Source organism: Sinocyclocheilus rhinocerous, unplaced genomic scaffold (genome assembly GCF_001515625.1).
Source record: "Sinocyclocheilus rhinocerous isolate Xijiao unplaced genomic scaffold, SAMN03320098_v1.1 scaffold1648, whole genome shotgun sequence".
Classification (NCBI taxonomy): domain Eukaryota; kingdom Metazoa; phylum Chordata; class Actinopteri; order Cypriniformes; family Cyprinidae; genus Sinocyclocheilus; species Sinocyclocheilus rhinocerous.
The window spans coordinates 651,724-661,095 of record NW_015647958.1 but is presented as its reverse complement, the minus strand read 5'-3'; the positions used below and the strand labels follow the sequence as shown (position 1 = coordinate 661,095).

Below are 9,372 nucleotides of genomic sequence, written 5' to 3'. Positions count from 1 at the left end.
TTTTTATTGTAAACACAAAAATGCAGTTTTTGCCTTGACCATAGTGGCACTAAATTTATTCTTGACACATTTACAGTTTTTAATGATGACATTTAATCGGATAATAGTGATATATCTATTTATATTATGTTGAATATTATGTTTTCATTTATTTATTAAAGGGGCATTTTGAGGGATGTAGGAAAAGTAAATAATTTTGATGTTTGGAGTTATTTTTATTTCGAAGTGAAAAGTTTAAATAGACCCCTAGGGTACGACGACCCCAGTGGCTTTTTGTTGCTACTTTTATGGTTATTAGGCTATAAATCAGTTGTTTTATATCTTTCAATTAATTTGATTTTAAAAAGGGGGAAGATATAGGCCCTTTAAATCATTTTTAATTTTGTGCTTTAACTGTTAAATTTGCAAATATGTACATTTGTTTCTCATAATAATAAATTGGATGATGTTTCATCCTCACTATCACCTTCATCATCATCTCGTTTTAATATCCAGATGTTGTTACACAGCAAATGTAGCTTCGTCATGTATTTTCGTCAGTCTACTGTAAAATACAAGACTCACTGCATTGTAACTGTATTTATGACATGCAAAATAAATATTTGTATGTGTTGAAAGACACCCCATTCTTGTGAAATGACCACACGATGTTTCATTTAATACAAGCTTGTTTTTTAAAATGCAGCTTTGAGGCAGAGATGATTAACAAAAATAGCATTTTTTATTTGGATTTTCATTTGAGCATTTACAAATTATATAATATAGTAAAAATCACACAAAAATATAATCAGCCTAAACAAGTGATAAACCTTATCCAAATTTTAACCATAAGAAACTTCCTGTTCATGATAAGATTTTTGAGGATGTTGTCAGATCCTAATATTCTAAAAACCCTCCCCTACACACACACACACACACACACACTTGAACTTTCATTGTCTGTGGAGCAGCGGAAGAGATAAGGTAACCACAGATTCCAAACAGGTGTCTCTCTCTCTCTGTCAGTGTGTGTGTGTGTGTGTGTGTATTTACCAGGTATTGCCTATGTTATGGGGAGCAAATGACCCAACAAGTATAGTAATACCATAAACTTTAAACCTTGTGGGGACATTTTTGGATGCCCATGAGGAAAACAGCTTTCACACAGACTTAATTTTATTTATTTTTTTTTATCTAAAAATACAGAAAGTTAGGTTTAGGGGTAGGGTTAAGGTAAAGGGATAGAAAATACAGTTTGCACAAAACTATTACGCCTATGGAGAGTCCCCATAAAACATGGAAGTGGTTGTGTGTGTGTGTGTGTGTGTGTGTGTGTGTATGTGTGTGTGTAAACGTGTGTGTGTGTGTGTGTGTGTTGACTGAAGTAATCTGAGAATAGAAGCTGGAACTCGTGATACTTTGCCTTTATAACAGCATTCTTGGCAGTAGCCTATAGGTGAGTGTGTGTACCTGGTATTTCCAACATTATGAGGACCAAATGTACCCATAAGTATATAGTAATACCAGTAAATTTTGACCTTGTGGGGACACTTTTTTGGTCCCCATGAGGAAAACAGCTTATAATAAAGTGTTTTGAAAATCTAAAATCTTTCTTGTATTTATAAAATGAAATAATGAAATACACTGATGATGAAAAATAAACGTGAGAATTAAACCTACATGTATGTTATGGGTAATATAAAGTATGTTCTCAAATGGAACCTTGACAATAATTACTTTGCCTTTATAACAGCATTCTTGGCAGTAGCCTATAGGTGAGTGTGTGTACCTGGTATTTCCAACATTATGAGGACCAAATGTACCCATAAGTATATAGTAATACCAGTAAATTTGGACCTTGTGGGGACACTTTTTTGGTCCCCATGAGGAAAACAGCTTATAATAAAGTGTTTTGAAAAATCTAAAACCTTTCTTGTATTTATAAAATGAAATAATGAAATACACTGATGATGAAAAATAAAAGTGAGAATTAAACCTACATGTATGTTATGGGTAATATAAAGTATGTTCTCAAATGGAACCTTGACAATAATCATGTGACCATGATTTGTGAGGTAATTAATACATTCCATTTATATTACATCATATCAACACATGTGACAAATCATCCTTTGGGGTCAAAAAGGCAAGGGTTTGTAATGTGTGTACATTTGTTTTTGGAGATACTTTGTCACTGTGCATTCATAATTTGGCTCCCTGTCTATGGTTAATATGTAATCTTTTGTTTTACTTACAGAGGAGATTAAAGCTATTCGGTAATTACAGTTCGAAAAACTTCACCCAGGCATTTTTTATACTGTCATGAAAACGTAATTACAAATAATAACAGTCTGTATAAGCTGTCATACTGTCATAGAAAACTATGGAATAAAATATTGTCACCCAACCACAGGCTTATTACATATAGTTGTAGTGTATTAGTGTAAAAATGGTAGGCTATATGTTCTTTTCTTTCCAACTATGATTTCTAAAAATGCAGATTTTAGAATGGTACCTTTATTCTAAAACACCTTGTCCCTTTAGATAAAAAATAAAAATCATACCAAACTGAAACAGTCCACCCTAATCAATAGCCAAGGCTTTAAAACACATATAGGCACATTTCAAAAGACTGACTGGATGTGAAACTGATGAAAAGAAAAGCACACACTGTGAAGTTTAATATGTGAGGTGCACCAGATGTTGCAAACACACACACACACACACACCTTTCCTGTCCTACAAAAGATCTCATGAAATGTTCCATTCCCATTGAAGTGTGGAAAACTTAACATTATATAACTAAACCCATAATGAAACTCATTCTTCTCACCTAAAGGCCAAATAATTGCTCTGTCACATGACCGTCCATGACATTTCCTTTAGCAAGAGTACTTTTTCTTTCATTTTAGTTTCCCATGGGCACTCAGGCACACACACACACACACAAGCTGAACATACATGCCTATTCTGTGATAAATCCTCAAGGTGGTCTAGCATGTGTGAACAGGTGTAATACAGCAGATGGTGCAGATGTGCACATGATGAGCAGGAAGCATAAACAACACAGGCTTACAGCACTGGATTGAAAGAGGATCAGTGGAAAGCACATACATACATCTTGTAGACATTTACTTCCTGATTTGACATTTAATTCTTTAAGGAATAGTTTACCCAAAAATGTTTGGAATAACATGAGGAATACCGCTGACATCAAATTAACAAGTGTCTATACTAATGACTGTAAGTAGAAATAAATCTTATGAAAATTTGCCCACACATCCACAAGAACACGTGAGCACATTTTTGATTGGCCGATACTGTGGATCATATCATGCCCATGGCCAGTAAGAAATACTCTGATAACGGTTACTGCTGTTTTTCTACACACACCCAAAACAATATTTATATTGTGCAATTTATACATTACAGTTTGTGTGATCACACCACATTGCACTCCAACACACACTTACCGTCAACACAGTAAACGGTCAAAGTTTAAGATCATGTCATCATGCATCAAGACCAGGTTTTTGGACCTTGCTATTTTGAAAATGCTATTTTTAATATATCTTTCTGTCGGTAACATTTGTAATATAATTATGTGAAATATAATGACAATTGACAATACCTGTATTGTATTTGAATATATTTTAAAATGCAATTTATTCCTGTAAATTGAATTTTCAGCAGTTATTACTCCAGTCTTTAGTGTCATATGATTCTTCAGAAATCATACTTATTTTGTGCTCAAGGAACATTTATTATTATTATCACCGTTTGAAATGTTTGTGCTCATTATTGTCAATTTGGATCAATTCAATGTGTCTTTGCCAAACAAAAGTATTAGTTTCTTTTATTTTACAGACCCAAACTTTTGAACAGTAGTGTGAGTGTAAACACACATACACATATATACAGTGCTACAAAATGAAGGAACACTCAAATCCACAACTGGATCTCAGTGAACAAAATATTATAAGTTATTATAACACAAAATATTATAAATATTAAGTTAAATAATATAAGTTGGAAATCTTTACTTAAATACATTGTGTAATCCATTGAGAATAAAACGATGTCACAATGGTCAATGGAAACAAAATCATCAACCCATTGAAGGCTGGATTCAAAACCACACCAAAAATCAAGGTAAAAATTTGAAATGATCCAACTTGCATGAATTTCATCAAAGCAACGTACAGTATAAGGTAAGTCAGTAGTGTGTATGTCCTCCACACAAGGAAGGACAAGGAAGATTTTTTTAGTGGGAGACCATGAATTCAATATTACTGATAAAACCTTCACATATTACTGCACACACACCATTTAGGCTGAACTGAAATTGATAGGAATAGAGGTGAATCTTAAAGCTGTACCTAATATATGAGCTCATTTAACATTAGGATAAACTCTATGATCTCTTTAAGCCAAAAGAAGAGTTAGACAGGAACACAGTGCACCTCTCATAGTATCAAATACCGTTCAGACATTAGTGTGTGGGTGGGTGTGTGTGTAAAGGGAAGGTTAAAGTCTATTCAAGTTGCAGCTCAAACAGACCCAGGTATTCACTGGAAGTGAGCAGATTCTTTGCACACACATATTTGCGAATGTGTGTGTGTGTGTGTGTGGTCACCTATCTCTTTCTTTCAAAGATCATGTTCTTACATGACTACTGTTGCACCTGGGTTGCCGAAAGAAGAGATCAAAGTCATACTAACAGATGCATGGGATCATCCACAAAGTTTCCACAAATACTTAATATAAACATCTAAATGTCATGAATGCATTCATAACAACACATATATTGTGTCATTACCTTAAAACTGCCAACATACAAGCTTAATTCATCATGACAGGAATGCTTCCTTGCTTTCATTCATTCACACACATGGGAGGTGTGTATTGTTTGGTGGGCTGGCTTTAACATTCACTGTTCCTTTGTGTGGCTGAGGTGGCCTGACAGTCCCACCCCTGAATTCAGACAGTCCGATTGGCCGATATCCTGCTATGAAGTCACCTATCAGTACAGCATCTGCACCTATCTATTGGCTGAGGGTGGAAGTGACATACATAAGGGTTTATAATCAAAAATATTGTCTCTATTAAGCAGTGGTGTATAAAGTACCTGAAAGCCATACTCAAGTAAAAGTACAGATATCTTTCCAGAAAATGACTTTGGTAGAAGTTGAAGTCACCATTTAGAATATTACTTGAGTAAAAGTCTTAAAGGCATAAATTTCATACACAGCCGTGAGTAGCAAGATTGTGTTCAGTTTGAACTCTTTCTTCCATTTAGTATTTTTGGGTATGAATTAGAAGCACTTCTTCCGGTAGGCTACTTTGTTTCTTTCATTCCAACATAAGAAAACATCTCTGGAATCTGCATCTGAAGTGATATTTAGATGTATTTACACAGTTTAATGTATCTCAGAGGGGACATGGATGCATTTAACCTGCAGTTACAGATGAATAAATAATGTTTTGTTTTTAACATAAAACGTTGAACACTGTTATTTGAAATGATTTTAAAACATGAAAAAAAATATTCGAAATGTAAAATTAAAACCGCCAGTAGGTGACAGCAAGTGACTGACGAATGAGTGAGTCATTGAGCTTCAACAGATTCGTTCAAACCGCTGATTCATTCAGAAACAAAGCATTTGACTGTGTAAATGGGTGAATCACTGAATCATTTATTCAACCGATTCGTTCAAAAAGCTAATTCATTCAACAAGTAAACACCATTGCTCAGACTGAGACGCAAAACAGTGCTGGGATCTTTGTTTGGAACTATTTTCGTTGGCAAAATTGAGCAAAAACAGGCAATATTGCATCTAAAATATAAGTCACTTATTGCTAACTTTATTGAAATGATTATTAAATTTGATATCATGCTGATATCTGCTGAAAAACGGTACGGATAGATATAGATTAAGGTAACTATATTAAATTATATAAATATAAAAAGCATACAGAAGCATTTTTGCTATCTACAATTTAGAATACCTTGAATTTTGAGTTTTAATAGACTAATAAATCACGTGCGTGCACTCTGTGTGTGTGTGATTTGATGATATACTCGATGTCAGATCGCACATCATTACAACAACACTTACCATATTATCGTAGATGTATATCTCAGACCCCAGACTCGACTTGAGTGGAAAATGAATCATTCACGGTTGTGTGCACACTGCGCACATGAGCAAAGGTGTTTTTAGGAGTCTAACTTGCAGACGCCAGACCACTGATTCGTCAAACCTGCTTTCCTGCAGTCCGTGTTCTTCTGACTTCTGACTATTTTGTAGTAAGTAACGAATATGCTTCGGGGAAATGTATCGGAGTAAAAGTATACATTTTAATTGGGAAATGTATAATCTCAAATATAAAATCTCAAGTAAATACAGATACTCCCAAAAAATACTTAAGTAGCCTACTGTAACGAAGTACTTCGTTACATTACACCACTGCTATTAAACTTATTTAGTTTACAAACTCTGAAGCACACATCCACAAGCCGAACTAAAGAATTACATGTACATCACAATTTATTTTTTATTTTTATGAGGACAGGTGTGAATGAAGCTTGTCTACACTTGCAGTACATTCTCCAATATGCCTATAGTGATACAAGGAATAATTTACAAGCCGAGTGTCAATTTTCCTTCCAATTTATTTTACAGTACCTTGCCAAAGGAAAAGTGTATAGCATTATGATCCTTACTTCACCAAACAATAGGACCATTATTAGAGCATATTTCATATTTAAACCACTAACAAACTACATGTAGTCGCAAACCGGTAAGTAATAATCATATAATTCCTTAATTATTTCACACATTGCTGTCAGTTCATTCTTTGACTACAGCGCCTCCCTTTGGTCAATACTGACCTATAGCGCACTAAATGTCACTGAATAAGCAATTAAGTATTTTCATTTTCACATTTTAATTGTCCACCATCGTCCAACAATATGAAATGATAAGTTTTTAGCCTATTTAAACTTAAAGCATCTAAAGAACTTACAGTGTTTTTTTTAAACTTGAAATATCAGTTTCAAAATCATTCTGATGGTACAATTTTTTTTTTTACTTTATTAGTATAGGACAGTGCAGAAGTGACAGGAAGTGAAGTGGGAGAGAGAGGGGGGATCAGGAAAGGTCCTCGAGCCAGGATTCAAACTCAAGACGCCTGTAGCGCAACGGTGCTGTATGTCGGCACACTGCCCACAAGGCTATCAAAGGCGACTTGATGGTACACCGACTCTAATAAATCTGTTCTGGTAATGTGTACGTTTGGTGAGCAAAATTACGCAAAAAGGGTGAACTGCTTTATGACAACAAATGCACAAAACAGCACAGTTGTCATGATGTCATCAGTCATAGAGGAGACTGTCTATTTGCTTTTATTTCATGAGTGTTTATTGTGAACATTATGGCAATGACATATTAAAACATTTTAGTAGTAGCACCTTTTTCTTCAGCTTTTAATGAATATCAATAACCTTAAAGAGGACAAATGTTTTGCTAATCTTTATTTGCTGTGTGTAATTATATATCAATGTAACAATTATGGGCAGTATGTTTAACTTTAACAGTGGAATATTGATGAAATAACCTTCTTTTTTTTCTCCAAACCACTGACACCAAAAGTTCAGTGAACCTTTCCTTTAACTTTTCCTTTACCACAAATCTAGTTTAAAACATGAACTTGCTAACTATGTCAATTACGAGACTGGTTGTTATACTATATTGCTATACACTGAAATGTTAAGTACGTTAGTAAGTATACAAACAATAAATAAGTGAAAAATGGTTGAATGCATATAAAATATTGCTTCACTGAGTACAACAAGAGAAGGGTTATTATGTTTTTCTCTGAGTCTTTGAATATAGAAAAGAGAAGGTGTCTCATATTTTTGAAGTTTATACTAAAATATTTTTCTTATCTAAATCGATTACACATTTCATGAAATATGAATGCCAAAATGTGCTTATTGCTTATTTGAATTAAGTAATTCTGTGCTATACAGAGCATCTTCACAGCTGGACAAGAGATCCTTCTTTTGATTTGGAATGTCATGTTTTTGTAATTTGTCCTGAATTGGGTTCAGAAGGGGACTAGGCCTTCGTCCCATAGACCTGCCCCAGAGATGGGAGTCATGGGATCCGACCCAGGCAGAGAGGGTGGCAGGGTTTATGCATCATCACCGCCACACAGCAGTAGCAGGGCTTTACGGTAGTCACCTGAGGTATCACCCTGTGGTAACGGAAATAAATTTAAGAGAAAGATGAGAGAAAATTCAGTTTCGGTGATGTGGATAAAGAATAAAATTTGTAAGGTATTAATTGCTAAATACTAACACCTGTATGCATGAGTATACCTGAATCATTTTGTGCAGAGAGGTAGCAAACCTCTTGCGGAATTCAGCACGTATATCCAACATGTCCACCTCACTGCGGGAAACCATGATCCTGATCAATGTCTGGTCATCGGTGCCTGCCCCCTGCAGGATGAAAGTAAAATTAAACCAAGAGGTAAGTTATTTGCAGGGTTATTACAGTTAATTAACTCAAACTAAAATCATTAAAAACAATTTTTAAACATTAAACTCTTTCATTTCTCTTTCATTTAGTTTAACTTGATGTACTAAAATAACTAAAATTAATCAAACCTATATAGCAGGTGTGGGCAAACCTTTTGACTTGAGGGCCACATCAAGTTTTTTTGATTATAAGTGAGGGGCCGCATAGTATATGCATGACAAATGAAGCTTTGATTTTTTATTTATATATTTATTTATTCTAATTTGGCACTCAGTTACTACTGTACTGTATATATACTTGTACATAACATGGCAGTTCTGTTCTTGTACCTTCTCTACCTTCTTTTTTTATGAGCTTAAAGGGATAGTTCACCCAAAAATGAAAATTTGATGTTTATCTGCTTACCCCCAGGGCATCCAAGATGTAGGTGACTTTGTTTCTTCAGTAGAACACAAACTGAGATTTTTAACTCAAACCGTTGCAGTCTGTCAGTCATATAATGCAAGTGGATGGGAATCACGGCTAAAACATACAATAAAACAAAAAACAAAAACACACAAAACCAAATTAAACCCTGCGGCTCGTGACGATACATTGATGTGTAAAGACACAAAACAACCGGTCTGTGCAAGAAACTGTACAGTATTTATATCGTTTTTTACCTCTGATGCACTAAAATGCCTGAACTGTACTGCGCGTCCTCGACACAGCCTGCACGTGAGGCGTCTTCTTCTTCTTCTTGCTTTATGGCGGATCGCAGACTTATAAGTGCACTACCGCCACCTATCTCTCAAATGGACCATTGACACGCCTAATTGAGATTGTAGATAGTGTCAATGGTCCA

The 9,372-nt window shown here is 34.8% G+C and overlaps 1 protein-coding gene across 1 annotated transcript in view; it reads right to left on the bottom strand.

Moving 5' to 3' along the window:
- Positions 1 to 7,380: 7,380 nt before the first annotated feature.
- The window catches only part of LOC107709458 (annexin A5-like), a 10,673-nt gene continuing 8,681 nt past the window's right edge, over positions 7,381 to 9,372 (bottom strand). The window contains exons 12-13 of the mRNA XM_016513944.1: positions 8,366 to 8,488; positions 7,381 to 8,241 (exon numbers count right to left, since the gene is read on the bottom strand). Coding sequence (XP_016369430.1) covers positions 8,179 to 8,241; positions 8,366 to 8,488 — 186 coding nt within the window. The 3' untranslated portion in view covers positions 7,381 to 8,178. The remainder of the gene's footprint in view (positions 8,242 to 8,365; positions 8,489 to 9,372) is intronic.